We start from the raw sequence: 23,604 nt of genomic DNA on the forward strand, positions 1-23,604 counted from the left end.
GCCATACAAAATAACTGGGAAGAAATACATTGGAAGAGTAAGTAGTTGTCTGTAGAAAACATGACTAGAGAAGCCTTTTCTCCTCGCCCCCCCTCCACCCCTTTTTGTACATTTCCCAAATTTTCTGATTTGTCTTTAAAAAGCTATACTACTTGTATTGTGAAAGCTATACTCTTTAAGTGTTTTATTATTTTTATTATTAAAGAACTATATAATGGTTGCAAAAATAATACAGGAAAACATGTGAAGTTGGAAATAAAAGTTCCTGAGCTGATCCTAACCCTCCATGGTTTTCAGAATTAATAAATTAGTGAATATCCTTTCTTACTTTCTTCTAGACAGAAACATCCTTCTGTAAAAGCCAAATCAGGATCATAAACCTACTGCTTCTATCCCTGCATGTTGTTATTGACTTAATAGTCTATCTTGGATGCCCTTCCAAGACAGTTCAATTGACCTCAATGTAATGATTTCATACAGATGCTTTAGCATTCCTTTTACCATTCTGCAAGGGCATTTTAACTTATTTCTATTTATTATTACAGTGTTGAGGTGGTTATTCTTGTATTTTGTGTGTGTATGTATATATATGCATATAATATTGGAATAACTGTGTATGAACTATCTATAAAAATGTAAATATATATATTTAAGGTCAGATTAAAATAGGTCTTATTATTTTGTGATCCAAAGTTGCTTTATTATTTTATTTTATCTTTTTAAAAGAGGTATTTATTTATTTGAGAGAGAGAGAGCAGGGGGGAGCGGCCCAAGCGGACTCTGTGCTAAGTGTGTAGCCTGACGTGGAGCTCAATCCCATGACCTGAGATCACGGCCTGACCTGAACTGAAACCAAGCGTCAGTCACTTAACTGCCTGAGCCACCCAGGTGCCCCCAAAGTTGCTTCATTGTCTTAAAAGCTGGGTGTGTAATAGAAGCAAATGCGGCAAAATATCAACATCTGTCAAATCTGGATGATGGGTGCCTGGATTTCTTGGAGAGTCTTTTCTTCATTTTTCTATATGTTTTAAATATTTTAACATTTAAAAATTAAAAGCAATGAAAAGACATTGTCGAAAATAATGTGTGTTCATTCACTGCACAAACAGCAAAATGCATTCACTAGAAAGCAGTCCTGGAGGAGGCTGGGATTTGCTTATTAAGGCCCCACAACCCCAGAGATACACAAACACTTATAAATAGGGGAGAGCGGTTGGCTAACGTGTGCTAAGCACTCATGCAGGGCTCGGCACCGTCCTAAGTGCTTTACGTGCATGATTTAATCTTAACCAAACACATGGAGTCCAAAAAATGAACCTAAAATAGATGTTAACTTGGATATGATAAATGCTTGTGGGAATTACAAAATGAAACAAACATTCTAGAAATGCTGAAGTTGGAAAGATAGGGGGGGAAATTCTTAGGAAATTGCCAGGAGGGCCCACTCCCATTCCAGCATGTGGGCAACGTACAGACAGTAGCTCAGACAGACCCGTCATCGAGAGACAAAACTAAGGCGAGAGGCGGGAATTGGCTAGGAACATTGGCTAGAAGCATTGGCTGGGCTACCCACACCAGCAGCTCAGCAGACCCAACACCTTCCATTCCTTCTCTCCCACATGCAGGTAACCTAGTTTCATCTCCGTTTTTGTACTGTCAACCTCTTTTCTTCTGATGCCCACATCTAAAAATCTTAGAAACATTATTTTTAATATCAATATTCTAATATTCTTTTTTTTTACGATTTTATTTATTTATTTGACAGGCAGAGATTACAAGTAGGCTGAGAGGCAGGCAGAGTGAGAGGAGGAAACAGGCTCCCTGCTGAGCAGAGAACCCGATGCGGGGCTCGATCCCAGGACCCTGGGATCATGACCTGAACCAAAGGCAGAGGCTTTTACCCACTGAGCCACCCAGGTGCCCCCAATATTCTAATATTCTAATAATACACTTTTTTATGCTTCAAAAGTCAAAAGGCTCCAAAATGTGTGTGAGCACCTATCTCCTTCCCCACACCTGTCTCCACCTGCCCAAGTCCCCTCCCAAAGGCAACTTCTGTTTTCAATTTCTTGTACTTCATTCCAGAGTTCTGTGCACAGATACACAGATACAGATATGATCTGTCACATGAATGGAAGCGTACTTTTGAGTTCTAACTTTGTTTTTTTCCAGTTGACAACACACCACTGAGATTATTTCATATTTCATAAGGTACACCCCCCATGCCTTTGTAACAGCCGCGTAATACCCCACCATGTAAATGAGCTATTCGTTTTATTTCCTATTGGTTTTTGTTTTGTTTTGTTTTGTTTTTGTTTGTTTTGCTCTCACAAACAAGACTATACAGTGCATTCAACCTCTCTCTTCCCATACTGAGTATACGTGGATTATAAATTCCCCAAAGGAAATTGCTAGGTCAGAGCACAGGTGTTTCTGCCTTTTGATAGACATTTGTCAGATTGTCTACTCCAGCTTTCTACTCTGAGAGCAACACGTGTGTTCCCCCAGCCTCACCAGCATAGTGTGTTAACAAATTTTCGGCCTCTGCCAGTGCAATGGGTGGAAAGGACATCGTGTTTGAGTGAACACGTGAGTCAATGACTAAAGCACCTGAAAGGCTGCAAACTTTCTCCCAAAGGGCTCAGACTCCCCCATCCAAGGACTATGAACCAGTGCACATGGCCGGCACACCACCCAAACCATGGTCAAGCAGAGCAGTTTGGGGAGAGATGCTCTGAGCGGATCAGGGCCGCTCTTCTGGGATCACTAGGGGCTCCCCCACACCCACAAGACTGTCAGGGCCCAGAGGAAGAGACGAGGCCCTATCTGCTGTGGCCAGACCACACAGCTTGGGGTTCTGTGGAATGAATAAATTCCCCCTGAGCAACTGGGGGATGGGAAAGGGGCAGGGTGCAGGGGGGATGGGGAGGCAGCGATCCCAGGATACACTGGTCATCAATGCTGCTCAGGGTGAAGCGGGTGTTGGAGAATCGGGCAAAGCCATCCCGGTACAGCCAGGCTCGAAGCGGGATGTACTGCATCCAGGAGGGAAAGGAGGGACAAGCAGAGGACGTAAATAGGAGCTCTTTTGCTCCTCCGAGCTTTTGCACCTGCTGTTTCCCCCACCTGGAATTCCCTTCCTCCCTTCCCGCATCACTCCTTAAGAATCTGCTCCAAAGTCAGCCGCCTCTGATTCTATCCCCTCCCTCCTTGGTGCTGGGAGTAGGAAGAAGATGCAGAAGGGAAGAGAATGAACAGGTCTCTTCTCTGCTCCATCACCGCAAGCAATACCCCAGCTCAGGGTGTGTCCCTATTCCCCACCAGACGGTAAGCTTCAGGAGCACCGGGGCTGGGCCTGCCTCCCACAGCCCTATGTCCTACGCCTGCACACACTGGCATACCATAAAGGTTTGAATACTGTTGAGTGAGTGGGTTGGGGGAGGGAGCATAGCAACTCCTGGAGCAGGCTCCAGGGCTAGGCTGCTTGGAATCGAACCCCAACTCTGTCAGCTACCAGTGTGACCTTGGGCAAGTCACTCAACCCCTCTGTATCTGTTTCTTCATTTGTAAAATGAAGATAATAATAGAGCCAACCGGGGCGCCTGGGTGGCTCAGTGGGTTAAGCCTCTGCCTACTTGTGATCTCTCTCTCTGTCAAATAAATAAATAAAATCTTTTTTTACTTATAAGATTTTTTTTTAAAAGATTTTTATTTGTTTATTTGACAGACAGATCACAAGAAGGCAGAGAGGCAGGCAGAGAGAGAAAGGAGGAAGCAGGCTGCCTGCTGAGCAGAGAGCCCGATGCGGGGCTCAATTCCAGGACTCTGGGATCACGACCTGAGCCGAAGGCAGAGGCTTTAACCCACTGAGCCACCCAGGTGCCCCCAAGTAAATAAAATCTTTTAAAAAAATAATAATAGAGTCAAACTCTCTGGTCATTAGGAGGACTGAATGAAATAAAATCTGCCAAATACCAGGGCATAGTACTTAGTAGGTGCTCAGTAAAAGTTAGCTGTGATTACCATGGATGGTTGAGTGAATAAAGAACAGTTAGAGGGCAAATCCAGACCCTGGGATGGCAAAGTGGGATCTGTTTACCTATCCTCCCCCTTATCCTCAGATGCCCCCTGGGCTCTCCCAGGCAGGCAAAATCAGACACAAGCTCACATAAGTGCCCCTCAGAATGGCTTCTGACTCCTGTCTCCCAGTCCAGCTGTTCCTTACCTGTGGCTGGAGGAGGGGACCCTCTTAGCTACTCACCGACATCACCAGCACATAGACACGTAGGTCAAACTTGCGGCCTGTGAGGCAAGGAAAGAATTTATGCAACAAATACCAACTGTGTACCCGGCAGCGTGCTAGGTCTGCAGGTTATAATGATGGACAGACAGAGGCGAACGCCAATAAAGGCACACAAGGTACAAGGAGAGGGTGACTGGCGGGAAAAGGCCCCATACCTGAGTGGCTCTGTTAGGCCTCTGCCTTTGGCACAGGTCACAATCTTGGGGTCTTGGGATGGAGCCCATTCTCGGGCCCCCTCCTAAGCTAGGACCCCGCTTCCCTCTCTCCCTCTGCCCCTCCCCAGCACCCCTCCCTGCTCATGCTGTCTCTCACGATCTCTATCTCTCTCAAATAAATAAATAAAATATTTGTTTTTGTAAAAAAGCCAAAAAGATCTTTTCTTTTCTTTCTTTCTTTTTTCTTTTAAGATTTTACCCACTTATTTGTCAGAGAGAGAGGAGACAAGGAGGGAGAGTGGCAGGCAGAGGGAGAGGTAGAAGCAGGCTCCCCACTGAACAAGGAGCCCAATGAGGGACTCTATCCCGGGACCCCAGGATCACGAGCCATGCCGAAGGCATGACTGAGCCACCCAGGTGTCCCATCAAATAAATAAACAAAATCTTAAGAAATGCTAGGGAAATGCTGAAGAGATGGGATCAAGGAGGCTTCATGGAGAAGTGGTGACCTAGAGGAAGAGAGGTGCCCTCCTAGCCCAGAGGGGTGGACCTTGGCCCTTGGGGCAGGAGGCCCAGAAGGGGCAGAGTTAGTGAGGTCAGCAGGGGCCAGTTTTGGGGGAGTTCGTGTGCAGTTTTTGGATTTTGTTTTGCCAACCATGGGAAGCCCCTGAAGGGAGCCTTGTCTCCCTGTTACTGTGTTGGTGTGTAGCACAGGGGACCAGAGCAGCAGTGGGAACCAGTGAGGACAGGAGGGGACAGTGGCCAGAACCGGGGTGGAGGTGGTCAGATGGATTCAAGAGCTGTCTGTGAGCCTGATGGAGGTCAGAGTAGGGAGAAGGAGAGACCCACATACCCAGAATGATCTCCGACTTCTGGCTTAACAACCAGGGCTGGAGGGGCTGGGGACATTGGGGACGCTGGGAAATGAGTTGCATGGCGGGGGGAGGGTGAGCTTGGATTTCAGGCTCGCTGTTGGGTTGAGTTGCTGGGAGGTGCCCACGGGGGCATGCCACATGCTGTGTGGGACATCAGGATCCGGGGTGTCAGGGTGATGTCTCAGCTAGAGACAGAAAGCTGGCATCTCTGGCATCTTGGGGGGGGTTGTTTAAAGCCATGAGAAAGGATGGGGTCACCGGAGGAGGGAGGGGAAGATGTTGCCTGGAGAGGTGAGAGCAGCCATACAGCTCCGACGCTGTTGTGGGCAGAGGCTTCCATCTCACCTCCGATCAGGTAGGGGTTTTCAATATAGCGCTGAGCCACGTAGTTCTCCACAGGGATCTCATCCTTTTGGTCATCAGAACTTCTTGCGTCCTAGTTGTGATAATAACTATTATTAACATTTACGGAACATTCCCTGTGTAGGAGGCTTTCTGTTAAGTACTCTCCTCGGGGCATATCAATCCCTATCAGAGAAGTACTCATGCTATCCCCGGTTTATAGATGAAAACCTGAAGAACAGAGAGGGGAGTGACTTGTTCAAGGTCACACAGCCGTGCAGTGGTAGACCAGTGGCCTGGGCCCAGAGCCTTGGCATTTAACCTCCAGACCTGTGCCATCCATTTATATTTAAAAGATGAAAAGTAAGTGAAATTCAGTACTCCCGCTTGGATGAACCTTGAGGACATTATGTTAAGTGAAATAAGCCAGACACAAAGGACAAATGCTGTTGGAGTCCCCTTAGAGGAGGTCCCTAGAGTGGTCAGATCCACAGAGGTGGAAAGTAGAAGGGTGGGTGCCAGGGGCCGGGGTGGGGAGGAGAAATAGGGAGTTAGTGCTTCTTGAGGGCAGAGTTCTAAATGTAGATGAAAGTGCTCTAGAGGTGAACGGTGGGGACAGTTGCGCAACAATGTTAATATAATTTATGCCACTAAATGTTACACTGAACAGTAGTCCAAATGGTAAATTGTATGTATGTAAAAGAAAGAAAGGGAAAGAAGTTTAAAATCCAGCCCTCGGGCCCCTGGGTGGCTCCGTGGATTGGGCCGCTGCCTTCAGCTCAGGTCATGATCTCAGGGTCCTGGAATCATGCCCCGAGTCAGGCTCTCTGCTTAGCGGGGAGCCTGCTTCCCACCCGCCTCTGCCTACTTGTGATCTCTCTGTCAAATAAATAAATAAAAACTTAAAAAAAAAAATCCAGCCCTCAAGCGGCACCAGCTTTTCATGTGCTCAATGTCAGCACCATGGCTAGTGGTCTCCATGCTGGGGAAAGCACAGACACACCCCCTTCCCCCACTCTGTAGAAGGTTCCATGGGTCAGCGCTGCCTGTAGCACCACACAGATGCCCAAGGACATTCCTGTCCCTTCTCTCCCTACAAGTTCTCTCCTTGCCAGCCCAGCTCAGGAAGACAGCAACGCCTTCTCTCCCTGCTGTGCAGCACCTTACTGTCTGCAAAGCCCTTTCTCACCCACTGCCCCCCTTCACAGTAACCTTGTGAGGAAACTGAGGCCCCAAAGCAAGTGCCACACACTTGGTGAGGTCACACGACAGCCCATTGGGAGGGAGCCCCTGGAAGTCAGGGTTCCTGGCCCCCAGGGCAGAATTTCCTACACTTATTGTCACCCCCACCCCAAGGTAACCGGGCCTTCCCTTCCTGGGCACGGGACCACCCCCTGCCTATACTCACATGGCTTCCAGAAGGATTGACAGTGCTGCGGGCTGGCGGGGCTTCTAAGCTAGTGAGCTTCTTTCCTGCGGTACCCTGCCGGTTTCATGGGAGGAATCGGGAGACGCAGGGGAGGGCGAAATTCAATGAGTACCAGCTCATGCGGCAGGTGTTGGTTGTGTAGGTGGTCATCCTGCCCTTTTTACTCGTCCTGCACTATTAGCCACTCCAAGGTTCAGAGGGGCTCAGCAATTTTCCCAAGACCACAGAGCTGCTGAGTGGCTGAGACAGCAGTGGACCCAGGATTTCCGCTAACACCACATCTGGGGTAGGGATGGCGTTGTGGGGAGGGAGGGAGCTACCTCAGGCTCAGCCTAGGATCTGCAGGAAGAGTTGGCCAAACTCTCCCCTGCCAGGGGAGCAGGAGGCCTGGGTACAGAGGCCATGTTCTCAGGTTTTAGTCATAATAACTCATTGCATCCTCAGCAGGTCCTATTACTACTATCCCCTATTTCCCTGGGCACAGACAGGTGAAGTATCTTACCCAAGGTCACACAGCTATTAAGGGCCAAAATCAAGATTTAAACCCAGGCTATCTGGCTTTGGAGACCCCTTCCCAGGGGTCTGCTCCAGAGCCTCCCTGCCAGCCCTCCATGCTTTGAAGGAAGGAAGCGGGGGGGCCCTCATTGCAGCAAGGCCAGAGGGAGGTTTCGGGAGCAAGGGGGAGAGGTAAGCTCACCTTCCTCCAGTCCATGATGTCCTTCAGCCTCCGGAAGAGGAAGATGCCCTTCCCCTGAGAGCGGGCTACCTGGGGTGGTGAGGAGGACAGAGAGGGCGGCCCTCAGCTCCGTGTGGCTCCTTGTCAGCCAGAATGCCTGGGGCACCTCCCCACCATTTCTTCCTCTCTGCCTTTCCCATGGGCTTCCAGCTCTCCCCAAAGGAATGGTCTGGCCCAGCACCATGGGGCCCGGCCACAGAAAAGGCTCTAAGCCTGGCCCGAGGGAGAGGAAGTGGGGAGGAGACAGAGGCCCGCTTCGCTCACAAAGGCATACAGTGGCATGAATAATACAAAAGAGCAGACAATTAAAAAACCATTTCTAACAGTCTTGGGAACACATCATCCAATTCTTTTTTTGGAAATCAATTTGCCTTCCTAATTAGGTTTTGCTTCAACTAATACTGATCAGTCTGCCTTTACTGAATCCGGCATGGATAATTCATAAGCTTCACAGAGTCTAGGGGCTGGAAACATCTTTCATATCATGCAGAGCAGTCAGCGCCAAAGGCATTTTTCCCTCCGTGAAATCCCTCTATGATGGTCACCTGCCTGGCCTTGCCTGACCACAGTGCCGGGGAGCTCACTACCCTCCCCCACCTCCTGCCGCAGCCCATCTGTTGCAGGACAGCACTATTCAGCAGTCATCCCAAAGGCATATACTAGGTGACTACTGTGTGCTGGGCATGATGTGTGCTGGGCATGATGCACTCACAGTGACCTAGACCTCACGGAGCTTTCATAGCCTAACCTCTGTTGAGCTCAGATTTGCCAGCCTGCCTCTGGCCTGTAGGGCCTCCCAAAACAAATCTGATCCCTGGGCCCCAGAACAGCCCTTTGATCATCTGTAGCCACGAGCAGGTCCCCCCGAGTGGTTGCACCCAGACAATGTAAACTCTCTTTTCCCTCTGTTCTCCTCTGAGCATGGCCCAGGTGGCCAGTGTGAGGTTCTCTGTACCATGTAGGGGCAGGTGGAGTGGTCGGGTACGGCTGTCCCGGTTGCCCACTGCATGAAGGGCTCCCAGTCCTGAGAGCTGTGGGAGCCGAAACCCAACCCCGCTATGCCGGCAGCGCTGCATGCCTGATTCTGGGTTGTGGACACCCAGAAGACAGGGTGCTGTCTTCTGGAGGCTATGGAGGACCGCTAGTGGCTCAGGGGACACCTCCTGGGCACCGCTGTTTTGGAAAGCCCATTCTCAGTGCGCATAAGGGCTTCCAACAGCTCATGGCCCCGCGAAAGACTTAAATTCACTTCACAGAAGCAGCTCACCCAGTGTAAACAAAGAAAAGTCACTCAACTTCATTAGTCTCATGGAAATGCACATGAAAATCCCAAGAAGATACCACTCCATGTTCCTTGAGTCAAACAGAGAAAGATAATTATTTGTGGAACATAAGGAATAGCACGGAGGACATTAGGAGAAGGAAGGGGGAAATGAAGCGGGGGAAATCAGAGGAGGAGACGAACTATGAGATACTGTGGACTCTAAGAAACAAACTGAGGGTTTTAGAGGGGAGGAAGGTGGGGGGACAGGTGAGCCTGGTGATGGGTATGAAGGAGGGCGTGGATAGCACAGAGCACTGGGTGTTACACCCAAACAATGATCCGTGGAACATGACGTCAAAAACTGATGATGTATCGTATGGTGACTAACATAATAAAAAAATTATATTGAGGGCACCTGGGTGACTCAGTGCGTTAAACCTCTGCCTTCAGCTCAGGTCATGATCTCAGGGTCCTGGGATCGAGCCCCACACCGGGCTCTCTGCTCAGCTGGAAGCCTGCTTCCTCCTCTCTCTCTGCCTGCCTCTCTGCCTACTTGTGATCTCTGTCAAATAAATAAAAATCTTTAAAAAGATTTTAAAAACCATAAGGAAACTCAAAAAAATTAAATTAAATTAAAAACAAACAGTGGGGTGCCTGGATGGCTCAGTCGGGTGAGCAACTGACGTTTCGGCTCAGGCCGCCATCTCGCGGTGGTGAGATTCAGCCTCATGCCGGGCTCTGCGCTCAGTGCGGAGTCTGCTTCAGATTCTTTCTCCCTCTCTCTGCCCCTCCCCGATCTCTCTCTCTCTCTAAAATGAATACATAAAATCTTTCTTTAAAAGATTAAAACAATGAAAAACAAACAATAGCCAGTGTCAGTGAGGCTGTGGGGAGACCAGCCCTCACAGCTGCCGGTGGGAGAGTGCACATCATTGGAAACCGGACGGCATCCACGAAAGCTGAACCCAGGACCCCACTCCGGCCCAGAAGGTCCTCTCCGAGGCCCCTACATGGCAGGAATGCGTGCACCTGGGCACCCACGGGCACGCGCAGGAATGTCCATGGCAGCACAAGTGCCAGCAGCTCGTCTTGAAACTCCCAGGTGGGTAAAGAGTCACGCGGCGGAACGGGACACAGCAATGATGACGAGCAGCTTGCAATCACCCACATCAGTCGGGATGAATGGTGTGAACACAGCGTTGATGGAGAGAGACCAGAACATACCTCATGTTTCCCAGGATATAAAGTACAAAGGCATCTATGCTGTTGGGGCCTGGAGGGGTAGCGAGGGGGAGAGGGTCTCGGGGGAGCTGCTGAGGGGCTGGCGGCTTTGCTCGGTCTATGGCCTCAGAGCTCGTGTGCGCAACTTGTGAAAATTAACCAAGCTGTGCCCCCATAAGTCGCACATATTTTTTGCTGAACTTCAGGGGAGACGTTTTATGACGTCTCCTGCCTTTTTGATCTAGGAGCCCCCCCACTCCCCAACCTTCATGGGCTGCCTTCCCTATAGTCATTCCCTCCCTTCTCTCTGGCCAGCAGAGCCCACCTCTCACACGGAGGCTGGAGAGACCACACACCTGTTCTGCCGGCCTCCCTTGCAGCTGTCGGGAACCCCATGACTGGTTCTGGCCAATGAGACCTACAGAGACATCCGCTTGGGGCTTTGGGGCTTCTAAGAATGACTTTCTTCCTTAAAGATATCCTTAAAAATAAAAAAATAAAAAAAAATAACCCTTCCTTAAAAAGATCAGCGTCAGGGAGGAGGAGGAGGAGAAAGGGAGGGAGGGAGGGGGAGACAAAGAGATGCCTGGCTCTTTTCCTTCTTTCTTTGAATGCTATAGTCTGAGGTGGTGAGGCTCACGGCTGTCACACGTGGTGTGACACGGTGACATGTCTGATGGCAGAAAGCCAATACACAGAGGCCGCAGAGTGATCAGACAAGTAAGAAAGATAAGGAGCCTGGGCTTTGAATGGCATCATTGAGCCCTTCCCTAAGCCTGGAACTTCCTATCTCCGGCTTTCTTATTAGATGAGGTAATAAAATGCCTTTATTGTTTAAAGCATTGTCAGTATGTTAACAAACATGCCTGTTCCAAGAGCTGCCTTCCTAAGGGAACCATCCTCAACAGGGAAATAAACTTCCTGTTTGGTCATATATCAAGGTTGTTAAGACTGGAAATCACCTACTATCTAGCTCCAGTAGATTGTAGTTTGCAAAAACAGTCCCCAAAATATTTCCAGTCCCATATGTTTTTCCAGAACCTTGCTACCCCCACCCTCTGACAAGAGGTGAAGTCGATGTGCCCTCCCCTTGAATCTGGGCGAGCATTTAGGACTGTCTCTACTGATCGCATATGGCAGGAGTGAGGTTGCGTGGCTTCCAAGGCTGGGACATCAAGGCAATATAGCTTTCTCCTGGGGTATGGTTGCCCTTGGAAGCTAGCCACCACGTTGGGAGGAAGCTCGGGTCATATGGAGAGGCCCACATGGAGGGCAACTGAGTCTTCCCGCTCTCCATCCTGGCTGAGCTCCCAGCCAGCAGCCCGCACCAACTTGCCAGCCGAGGGAGTGAGCCAGCTTGGAAGCGAATCCTTCAGCCTCACGGGAGCCATCCCAGCACATGTTGGAGCAGCCAGGAGCCTTCCCTGTCAAGTGCTCCCCAAAGCGGAGGCTCAGGAGCTAAATAAGACATGACTTTCATTTCGAGCCACTGAGTTCTGGGGTGCAGCCATCGAACCCAAGCACTAACGTTGGGGGAATGGTTTATAACAACTGTGGCTGTTTCCTACGCGCCCGGCACCAAGATTTCCGCACCTTAACCTCGTTAAAGCTTTTCCAAAAATCCTCTATGTAGGCATTAATACTGTCCCCATTCTGCAGCCAAGGAAACCAAGCAACAAGGCCAAGCACTCTGTTCAAGGTTACCCAACCAGCAGGTGACAAACCCAAGTAGTGAAATCTGCGTCACAAGCCCAAGGCTCACGCACCGCCTGCAAAGGGCCAGGGAGGACACAAAATCACACGACAGACATGGTCCTAATCCTGGGAGTAGCAACCTTACTTGATAATTTGGGAGTTAAAATATATTATTTTTCTAAAAGAGATAAATTAATTGGAAAATAATATGAACGGATTATCAGAATGACTTATACTTTGATTTTGCACCACCTGTGGTCACTCATGACCCTCAGCCCGCTGCCAGCTTCCTGCCCTGCCCCTGGGGGCCATTCATCACGTGGCATTCCCTGGGGGTTATAGATGTGATTGGTGGTCTACTCAGCAACCCTGAGTAGGGAAAAATTCCCTTTTTTTCCTCTGCCAAGGGAACCCCATTTGTTTTTTGGTTTGTTTAATGTAAGCGCTACCCCCAACGTGGGACTTGAACTCATGACCCTGAGATCAAGAATGACACGTTCCGCGCACTGAGCCAGCCAGGCTCCGCCAAGCAGAACCCCACCCGGATCAGCTCTTCCCAGTGGGCCTGCCGTCTGGGAGTCTGAGCCCTCCCGGTGGTCCCACGCCCCTGCCACCGCTTGGATAATTCACGCATGGACCCACAGGTGCAGGGGAAGTCTGCTGCAGTGACCTTTGGGAAGTTCGTGTCTTCTTCAAAAGGGACACAAGACCAGGGTGTTCCTTTATTCCTGCGGCAGGTAGAGGGGTGAGGAGACAAAGCTAAATGTGTGGCAGCCCCACTGAGACCGCCGAGGGGAGCAGCCAGCCCACTGGGGTGGGGACAGATGACACTGTCTGGCTGCCCACCAAGGCTGTTGAGTCATTCCTGGAATCGACCGCTCACCACGAAAGGAAATGTCCTGGCATCCGTAAACTAGAATGAGAAGAACAGTTTTCATCCTAAGCAGATTTTCCCATGGCCTTCCATCATGAATGTGGACAACAGACTACAGTAGTATTGGCCACACCTGTGACTTCACTTTCAAAAGAAATCTCAGTTATTTTTTATACCACGTTACGGTTGTTGCCAATATCTCAAAACATTGTTTACGCTCACTATGACTTTGAAATTAGGCTAACTACGGACCTGCTGTTAGGCTCTCTTTAGCTGTTAATGAAACTGCTACGGCATCAAGAACATTTCATAGTTGGCGTGGCGGTCCTGGTCCTGGTCCTGTTCTCTAATGGGAGGGTCGTGCTGACTGGGCACTGTGCCTGCCTGGTGCTGTGCCTCTGTGCTGTGCCTCTCCTGCAGGGGCTGCTCCTCTCACCAACCGAGGACCATGGGGACAAGAAGACTGGCCCACCACCCCGGGGAGACAAGGACCTCCTCTGGCCAGAGGCCTTCCCGAGGCCTCTAGATGCTTCTCTTCCTTCCTCTCTCCCACAGTAGGGCCTGACAACCGTTCCAGCTCCCCCATTCCCTCCCCCTACTCCTTACAGGCTAAACTCCTGGCATGTTCCATCTTGCCTTGGCATCTGTTTCTCAGGGGACCCACTCACTGTTTAATAACTGTTTTTCAATGTAGTTGCTTCCTTTTATAATCAAATTACTTTATCCTTTTAAAGACATTCTTCTGTGACAGTGTGAAACACAATTTTCATCAGATGCCAGAGAGACCCATAAGAGCCCCTGGCGTCTTGTTTGAGCTCCCATTAGCTGGGGCTTCTGGTATGTGCTGCCCAAAGCACCCCCGAACTCTTAGAAGATTGCAGTAAAAAGGTTTGAGAAGCTCTGATGGGGTAAACTTGAGAAACAGAAGGTTAAATCCTGCTCTTCCTGTCTGCAGTTTGGACAGAGGCCCCCAGAGCTGGGAGCATCTTAGTGGTTGCCCAGGACATTCACAGCCCTGAGTGAAATGTTCAACCAGATCTGCAGACATGGAGGGATTGATGGACAGGCCCTAGGACAGATGGACAGGCCTGGGCCCTGACAGCCAGCACCTGCCTCCTCCAGCTGCCCCAAGCCACGTGAGGGAGGCTAGACGAGCAATTGTGGTCCCAGATTCTGGGTCCTGTCTACCTCCTGCCAACCCAGAGGGCCTGAGGTACAGGGGAGAATGTTCAGATGGAAAGGAAGTTTGGATCGGTGCCATTTTTACATCACCTGGCAAACCCAGGGGCTTGTTCTTACAGTCTGAGAGCGATAGCAAAGCTCCAAGATGGGCTGGGGCTCAGGCTCTGTGGGAGGAGGGGTCCCTGAGGGTGACATGGAGGGGACAATGCTGCTTATTCCCTTCAGAGTCCAACTCGTCCCCTCATTGCCCCTGCTCTGCTGCTGCTAAAGAGGAAGAAGACTCAGCAGGCCCTAGGGAACCAGGCAGAGGAGACGCCAGAGGGGAAGGAAGGCTCGTGGCCGCCCTCCCCAGCCCCGCCACGGCAACTATGTGAAAACTCTTATGTGTGGGTGTGCAAGGACAACCCGGCTCACAAACACAGGCCTTGTGGAAAGAGTGGAGGGATTTGGCATTTTTTTCCCTCTGTTTTCTAAATTTGGAGTAATGTCCTATTTTTTTTTTTTTTTTTTACATTTTCCTACCCCAAAGGAATCCACACAACAGGATCTGTTGATTGATTTTGCACCGCCTAATACCCTAGCCCAGTGGTTGTCAGCTCCATTGCTCTGGAGAACCCTGGCTACTGTATCTGGGACACCGTTAGAATTGCAAATTCTTAACTCACCGCCCCCCAACCCAGGCCTACTGAATCAGACACTAAGGGATGGAGGAGGGGCTTTAATAAGCTCTCCAGAAAATTCTAATGCGCTCTCAGGTTTGAGAATTACTTCTCTACAGTCTCGGTCCTCAAAGTGTGGTCCGGGGACCAGCTACAGGGGCCTTACCTGGGAGCTGGTTAGAAACGCGGACTTTCGGGCCCCACCAGGTTCTGCCTTGAACCAGAGGCCCAATGATTGTGTGTGCGTGGTGGGTTTGGGGGGCCCTGACCTCACGCTTTCCAGAGGCAGGGGGAGAGAGGATGTTGCCTGGACTCTCGGAAATCACAGTTAAAATGGTTTCATGCCTGGATACCTAAGGGCCAAGCCCTTCGTATCACGTGTATAACTCAGGTTTGTAACGTGTTATCCCTTCGTTGGATTCTCTCCCAACCCCGCCATGCAGGTACATTCGTCAATTGCGCTTAGCGCCGATGAGGATGCAGACCCAGAGGGGCCAAGGAACCCGCTTGGGGTCAGCCGGCTCACAAGCAGCAGGGACAGAGAGCCCAGAGCACCCACTCTCCGTACCCCACACCCTAGACATGGTGTCGCAGCTCTGCGGGGGCAAGAACGCTCGCCTGCCGCCAAGATGCCGCCTCTTAATTACAGCCATCTTGCGTCTGCCTCTAACAAAGGCCGTGGGCTGGGAAAGGAATCAACTTAATATGCGACTGCTCGTCCCAATTAGCACAAACTACCATTTGTCTCAGAGGATAATGCTGGGAGCTGGAACCGCCCAGTGGGCTGCAGTTCTCATCTGCCTAACCCCTTCCACTCTGGCTGCAAAGAAGGGGATGCTAGGCTCTCAGCAGGCCCCACCAGGGACAGGGGCAGGAGGCCTCAGTGAATGGCTGCCTGGGACCCGGCTGGGAGCATCCTCAGATTTCGTCTGCCCTTCCGAGCACCTGCGCTGTCGACTGCACATCAGCCAACACTGGCCCTCGTTCCCAGCTGCACCAGGAAGGGCTGTCCCCAACTCTGCTCTGCACAGCTCCCTTCCTGGGGTCTGTGTCCAACCCTGGGAAATAGTAGGGGGCTTTGCTTATGCCATTCAAGGCTCTGGTGGCTTTGTGGTGAGAAAGCAGCCTTGGCACAAGGAGGGACCGAGGGGCTGGTGGGTACTTGCCACCCGTGGCCTCCACTCAGTTTCTGGATCCCTCGAGAGCTACCTCTGGATGCAAAGCCTTCATCCCTCTTCCTATGTCTGCCCTTCTCCAGGCTGACCCTCTGCATCATTCAGGCCACGGCCAATACTAATCCTTTCAGTAACAATAACCACAGCAGCGGCTGTGACTCATGGAGGGCTTCATGCACGCTCTGCCTGCGGTGATTCTCTTAGTCACCCAACATCTCTTAGTTACCCAACAGCATTACGTGCCAGGGACTGCAGCCTCACTTTGCAGATGGGGAACCTGCAGCACAGAGAAGTTAAGTGACCTGCCTGGGGTCACACAGCTAGTAAGGGGTCCAGGCAGTATTTGAATCAAGGGGTTTGGCCTCAGAGTCCAGTCTCCCTTCAGAAAAGCCTGCCAGGCAGCGGGGAGCCTCCTACTGTTTCCTCTCTACTGACACTTAACACAGCACGAGGCATGCAGGCGTCCTCTGTTTTGTCTGCCACCAAGGAAGGCAGAGACCCACTTCCAGCTTGCTGAGGGCTGCGTCCCCAGCGCCTAGTCTGGCATGTGGCAGGTGCTCCATGAGTATTTATGGAATGTCTGAATACACGGGTCTCATTCTCCTCCTCTTTGAAATGAGGTAATACTCCTCCCAAGGGCCATCCCGGGACCTGGGCAGCACAGGGAAAGTGCTGGGCATGGCCTGACACCGGTTCCTCTCAGGGAACATAGCTCCAGCCAGCCTCACGATTCCCTGCCCCAGTATCTGGAGGATCACTTGTTCATCTAGTAAACACGCATTGAGTACCTACTATGTGCTAGCTGTCATAGCTGCTGGGTCCACACACTGCAAAGAGGAGACGAAGTCAGCCCTCGGGGGGAGGCAGATGGTGCCTCCAAGGCTGATTTTTGCCAGGCAGAGCTCTCTACTGGGATGCTCCATGAGGGACCCCTGCTCTGTCTGGTGCCTGGGAAGCCCTCCCTCCCATCGCCCCCTCCCCCTGCTTCCGGCACTGCGCACGCACAGGCTTCATGATCCAGGTGATTCCCGGGTTTTTGCGGAACTCCTCCACAAACAGGTGGTACTCGCAGGGCATCTCAAAGGTTTTGGGGAAGAAGTCGCACTTGGCTGCCTCCAGCTTTCCGGCCTCGCGCTCTAGCTGTTTCCGGAATCGCTTCAGGTTCTTGACCATGTAGTTCTTGCGGGTCAGCTGCGCAGCAGGGTGGGTGAGCAGGCCGTTAGTGCTTGTGCCCGCCGTCCTGCTCCGGCCCCTAGCCCCAACCATCCCAGCCGGTCCCCGCAACCTCTGGCCTGCCAAGTAACAGTCACAGGAAGAGTAATTGCAATTCTGTAGTGATCCCCATTTTATAGGCCAGAAAACCAAGGCTCAGAAGGGTTAAGTCAGTTGCCCAGAGTCACCCAGCTAATGGAGGCACAGCAAGGATTTGACCTGGGCCCATCTGACTCCCAAGTTCATGTTTCTAACCGCTAAGCTGCACTAACATTTTCAAATCTCGGCTTCGTTTTCTCCTCCAGTCTCATCTTTGCCGTCTGGTCCCTCCCATCTCTGGACTCCTCATTGCTCAACTCTCTCCCCTGAAGTCATCATACGGCTCAAAAATCCCGCTGCTTCGGCCCCTGCCCCACCCATCTCCAGTGCTGAAATGCTAACCAGACTGTGACGTCAGTCCCCACGCCAAGGCAGCCTGTCGTTCAGGTACCAGGTCCTCACTTTCTCACACTGTTTAGCTCCTCGTGTATCCCCACCCGGCACCCACCCCACATTCCCTTCCGCTTTTCCATTGCCGGTCCTTGCACCCCCACAGCTGCCCACTGCCACATCTAGTGACATGAATTGGCCACCCTGGTCTCCCGGCTGCCCCAGCTCAGCTCACCTCGTAGTGGTTTCGGAAGTGACTGATCCGCACGTGCTCGTCCATGTAGGTGTGGTCAAAGTTCTCCCGGAGCCAGCTGACGTCACACCAGTAGAAATCCCACTCCCCTTCACTGTGGGTTTGCAGGGGGACACACAGGATACAACAAAGGTCATGACCTGAACACCTCAGCACTGCTGGGGGTCTGGGCGAGGGGCAAGTGGCAAGTGGCAGTGTGTCCCTGAGGAGTCTTCGGTGGGGGCGGGGGGGGCGGGGGGGCGGGGTGGAGTGGTGCTGCCCACAGTGCGGTCCGTGAGGACACAGTGAAAACTAGAGAAATGTTCATGCACAAATCCAGGCTGCTGTCTTCCTTTGACCAATCAGCAGAGCAGCTGCACTGTGCCCTAATGCCTCCTGGCACCTGTCAGCTGGAGGGAGGAGCCGCCGCCAAGTTAGGGCACGCCCCCTCCAGGTCACAGTCCCCACCACTCCCTATGGCCCACCTGGTCACATTCCTTGCCTGGGCCCAGGAAGCATCTCTGTGGCCCAGCCCACCGTCCCCAGCCCACATGACCAAGCAGGGCAGTTAGGTAACATCTGCAAGGCCTTCCCAGTCCAAAAAGCCTCAGAGCAGCCTCAAAAGGTGACAGCAATCGTCCCTGGAGCCCTCAGACAAGGATGACCCTGCTCATCGAGGCCCTGGCAGCCCCAGGATTCCTACAGGTGCCTGCCCGACACCAAATTCCCACCTGCTTCTTCCCCCCACACTAGAGAGGGACAGGAAACCAGGCTAGTCTCCCCAGTCTGAAGCCACAGCTGTGGGGCCGAGAGGAAGTGCTTGAAAACTATGTGGGTGGGAAGCCGCCATGATGGCTTCCAACTTCTTCTTTTTTTTTTTTTTTTTAAGATTTTATTTATTTATTTGACAGAGATCGCAAGTAGGCAGAGAGGCAGGCAGAGAGGAGAGGGGGAAGCAGGCTCCCTGCTGAGCAGAAAGCCTGACTTAGGACTCGATCCCAGGACCCTGGGATCATGACCCGAGCCCAAGGCAGAGGCTTTAACCCATTGAGACACCCAGGTGCCCCCAACTTCTTCTTAAGTAAAAAATTACAGCCCCGTGTGGAAGAGACTAGACTCCAGTACCAGGCAGTGGGAATCCTGAAATACCCCTGAATTCACTCACTTATTTCCTCATTCACGGAGAAGCTGTGAGAACAGGATAGAGATGAGCCTTGGACTCGGCACGCAGGCTGACCAGGTGCCATCCTAGCCCAAGCCCTCACAAGCCCAGTGACCTCAAACATGGCAGTTTTTACTCCTCTATGTCCAGCTTTCCCACTCTCAGTAAATGGATACGATAAAAGCAGCTCCCACAAGGTCAGAGGTCATGCATGGAACGCACGCAAGAACGTCCAACAGGCTTAGCTGCTTTTAGACAACAATATTCACTGTGCACTACATCAGGGCAGCTGGTTGTCCTGACCCCTCATATCTATTCTCTATAGTAACAGAATTCTCAACATTTACCTGGGAAAATGTCATCTACGTTCTCCAAAATAAAGACTGCATTTTCCAGAATCTCTTGCAGCTAAGCTAAGTTCTGGCCAGTGTGAGACTTCTAGGCTGAGTCCTTCAAGGGCACGGTGTGCATTTTCTTGCCTCCTTCCTACTGATGGACTGTGGCTTGGACTCTGGACTCTGGATGTAAGGCTAGGGCTCATCTTAGACTGTGAGGACAAGGACCTCATCCAAGGGATAGCAGAATGGAAAGATGGAAATGGATGGATCCAAATTTATTTATTTATTTAAAAAGATTTCATTTATTTATCTGACAGAGAGAGACACAGTGAGAGAGGGAACACAAACAGGGGAGCAGCAGAGGGAGAACGAGAAGCAGGCATCCTGCTGAGCAGGGCACCTGATGCGGGGCTCCATCCCAGGATCCTGGGATCATGACCAGAGTTGAAGGCAGACAGTTAATGACCAAGCCACCCAGACACCCCAGATCCAAATTTTTACACCATCTCTGAACTCCCTACATCTGGACTTCAGTGGGAGAGATAAATAAACTTCTAGTCTGTCAAAGCCTCTTTTCCTTTGGGTCTCTGTTACATGCATCCAAATCTTAACCTAAGTTAGATTAGCATCTACTATGTGCCAGGCATGGATGTTTGTTCATCTTAGTATCCCAGAGCTCAGCATAGAAGAAGAAATGTAGGCTTGAGGTCAAGTAACTTGTTCGAGGTCACAGAACCAGTAAGTGGTCAAGAAAGAGAAGCCTTTGACCTGGACCTGCCATCACTGGCAGATTCAAGCCAGCTAGTTGGTCATAACTGCATTCCTTGATTCTCTGGAGAACTCTAGGACACTGGCTTTGGACAGTCTAGCTGTTCACACCTGGGTGTGAACCTCACTTTGACACTTCTGTGAGGTGTGACCTTCAATGATTGGCTTAATACCTCTGACCGTAATCATATCTTGCTGGATGGTTGTAGGGCTTCAATAAGACAGAGGGTATGTGTAAGGCATTCGACACATTTTGAGTGCTAAATATACAAAGATCCCTATTACAACAAAATTGGGACAAATCCCAGCAGCCCCCCAGGGGAACTGGGAGAAAACAGAAGGAGACAAGGACCTTGAGGCAAAGGGAAGAAGGGACAAGATTGGCAGGGGGCGGGGAGGTGTCTTACTCCTTTACTTCCACCCAGCCTGGCCTGTGGCGAAGGACGTCCATGAGCGTATTCACGAGAGTGGTCTTGAATCGGATGGACGCTCTCTGCTCTCTGCAAGACAAGGCAACGGAATGCTCAGGATCACACAGAAACCCGCACAGGGATGTTCACAGCAGCTTCATTAGTAGTATCCCTAAACTGGGGGACGCCTGGGTGGCTCAGTCAGTTAAGCATCGACCTTTGGCTCAGATCAGGGTCTCGGGACCTGGGATTGAGTCCCACATCACGCTCCTTGCTCAGTGAGGATCCTACTTCTCCCTCTGCCTGCCTCTCTCCCTGCTTGTGCTTGCTTGCTCTCTCTCTCTCTCTCTCTCTCTCTCTCGGGACAAATAAATAAATAAATAAATAATCCTAAAAAAATAGTCCCAAACTGGTAACTACACCAGATGTCCTTTAACCTTTGATGGTTAAACAAATAGTGGTCCCTCCATGCAGTGGAATACTAGTCAGCAATAAAAAGGAGTGAAATATTTATATATTCAGCTTGGATGCATCTTTAGGGAATTATGCCAAGTTGAAAAAGGCCAATCCCAAATGTTATTATAGACTGTACAATTTCATTTATATAACTTCTTGAAATGACAAAATTACTGAAATGGAGAACAGGGACACCTGGGTGGTTCAATTGGTTAAGCGGCTGCCTTTGACTCAGTGGAGATCCTGCTCCTCCTTCTTGCTCTGCTTGTTACTCCCCCTGCTTGTGTTCTCTCTCCCTCTGAAAAATGAATAACTAAAATCTAGAAAGAAAGAAAGAGAGGGAGGGAGGGAGGGAAGGAGGGAGAAAGAAAGGAAGGGAGAAAGAGAGAAAGAAAGAAGGAAAGAAAGAAAGGGAGAACAGATTAGCAGTTGCTGAGCATTAAGGACATTGTGGGGGAAGTGGGAGACTGCAGAAGCAGGCGGGGGGGAGAAGGAGGTAGTGGGTGTGACTATAAAAGGGTCATGTGAGAGAAGCACCTGGGTGGCTCAGTGGTTTAAGCCTCTGCCTTTGGCTCAGGTCATGATCTCAGGGCCCTGGAATTGAGCCCACATTGGGCTCTCTGCTCAGCAGGGAGCCTCCTTCCCCCTTTCTCTCTCTGCCTGCCTCTCTGCCTGGTTGTGATCTCTGTCTGTCAAATAAATAAATAAATTCTTTAAAAAAAAAAAAAAGGGGGTCATATGAGAGATCCTTATAGTGGTGGGAATTTTCCTTACGGATGTCAGTATCCTGGTTGTGATACCGTACTATATCGTTTCACTCTCTATTACCATTGGGGGAACCAAGTACAGGGCACATGGGATCTCACTGTGCTATTTTTTACAACTGCATACAAATCCACAATTATCTCAAAGTCAATATTTAATTTTTTAAAAATGTAACATATCTTTAGAAGTCTGGATAATGGCTATTTCTGGGGGGGAATGATTGGAAGAGGGCATGAACGGCATTCCGGGGTGTTGGTGATGTTGTTTCCTGCATATTAAGTTGATGAAAATTCATTGAGCTGTAAACTTATGACGTATACACCTTTCTGTACTTACAACAGAACTCGGTAACAAAATATACCACAAATAAAGTTAAAGGACGGGCCATAGATTAAGACAAAATATTTGCAATGCTTACAATCCATAAAACATTAGGACCAAGTACAAAAAGAGTTCCTACAGGTCATTAAGGAAAAGACAAAGAACTCTGGGCGCCTGCATGGCTCAGTCGTTAAGCATCTGCTTTTGGCTCAGGTCATGATCCCAGGGTCCTCAGATCGAGTCCTGCATAGGCCTTCCCGCTCAGCAGGGAGGCCTGCTTCTCCCTCTCCCTCTCTCCCTGCTTGTGTACCCTCTCTCCCTGTGTCTCTGTCAAATAAATAAATAAAATCTTAAAAAAAAAATAAAAAGACAAAGAACTCAATAGAAATGTGTGCCTAAGGGATATGAACAGGCAAATCCCAGGAGAGGAAACTTACCAGTACGAATGTGTAAAGATACTCAACCTTCCCAACAACCAAGTAAATTAAAATACCAAAGAGAGGATTTCTGCTACAGGTTACAACATAAAAGGATATGAAAGACGTCTAATCCTATAGTAACAACAAGGGGAAAAAGGTATACAAAATAAATATCACACTTGACTATGGGGCTAGTGGAGAGCCATGGGCAAAAGGAAACATGACCAACTGATTCCAGATAGAAACCCCTTGTGGGGGTGCAGAGAGATGCTGAAGTTTCTAGGTCTAGGGGTGTCTGAGTGCGGGCCAGTGGAGGTATGAGCCAGCAGTGGAGGAGAGACCTTGCAGGCACCAGGGGAAAGCAGCTGAGCTTAGACAGTTAAGTAGGGTGGCTAACCAAATCAAAATCTGGAAGAGGCCCCTTCCAAAACCAAAACAAACCAGATCAACACTGCAGCAAAAAGAAGCAGTAATTGGGAAGCCTGCGTGGCTGAGTTGGTTAAGCGTCTGCCTTCAGCTCAGGTCGTGATCCCAGGGTCTTGGAATTGAGTCCCACGTAGGGCTCTCTGCTTGGTGGTGGGAGCCTACTTCTCCCTCTCCCTCTGCCTGCTGCTCCCCCTGCTTGTACTCCTTCTGTGTGTCAAATAAATAAATAAAGCCTTTAAAAAGAAAGACAGGGGTGCCTGGGTGGCTCAGTGGGTGAAAGCCTCCTCCTTCGGCTCAGGTCATGATCTCCCAGGGTCCTGGGATGAAGCCCCGTATCGGGCTCTCTGCTCAGTGGGGAGCCTGCTTCCTTTCCTCTCCCTCTGCCTGCCTTTCTGCCTACTTGTGATCTCTGTCTTTCAAATAAATAAATAAAATCTTTTTAAAATAAATAAATAAATAAAACGAAAGAAAGAGTAGAGAACACAGTAAAGCAGAGAGAAAACCCATACTCCCGCACACTGATGGGGTGTGTGCATTCAGGCAGCCTTGCCAGAGTTGAATCTAAAAGTGAACCAAAAAACGGTAATAAACAAACAAAAATGGAAATGCTGTCCACCCCCTCCCAGAGCAGAAGCTCAAAACAGCAGTACAGGAGGGCCTGGAGTGAATTCAGTGTAACTGAGGTTTCAGTCCAGGGACACCTGGGTGGCTCAGTGGGTTAAGCCTCTGGCTTCAGCTCAGGTCATAATCTCTGGG

The 23,604-nt window shown here is 50.3% G+C and overlaps 1 protein-coding gene across 1 annotated transcript in view; it reads right to left on the reverse strand.

Annotated features, from left to right (window-relative positions):
- Positions 1-23,604, reverse strand: part of TTLL9 (tubulin tyrosine ligase like 9) — a 33,989-nt gene that overhangs the window by 10,080 nt on the left and 305 nt on the right. Inside the window, exons 2-9 of the mRNA XM_044262188.1 lie at positions 20,459-20,574; positions 17,787-17,898; positions 16,916-17,101; positions 7,802-7,870; positions 7,084-7,158; positions 5,679-5,769; positions 4,262-4,302; positions 2,948-3,035 (exon numbers count right to left, since the gene is read on the reverse strand). Coding sequence (XP_044118123.1) covers positions 2,948-3,035; positions 4,262-4,302; positions 5,679-5,769; positions 7,084-7,158; positions 7,802-7,870; positions 16,916-17,101; positions 17,787-17,898; positions 20,459-20,574 — 778 coding nt within the window. The remainder of the gene's footprint in view (positions 1-2,947; positions 3,036-4,261; positions 4,303-5,678; positions 5,770-7,083; positions 7,159-7,801; positions 7,871-16,915; positions 17,102-17,786; positions 17,899-20,458; positions 20,575-23,604) is intronic.

This window comes from Neovison vison, chromosome 8, assembly GCF_020171115.1.
Source record: "Neovison vison isolate M4711 chromosome 8, ASM_NN_V1, whole genome shotgun sequence".
Taxonomy (NCBI): Eukaryota; Metazoa; Chordata; class Mammalia; order Carnivora; family Mustelidae; genus Neogale; species Neogale vison.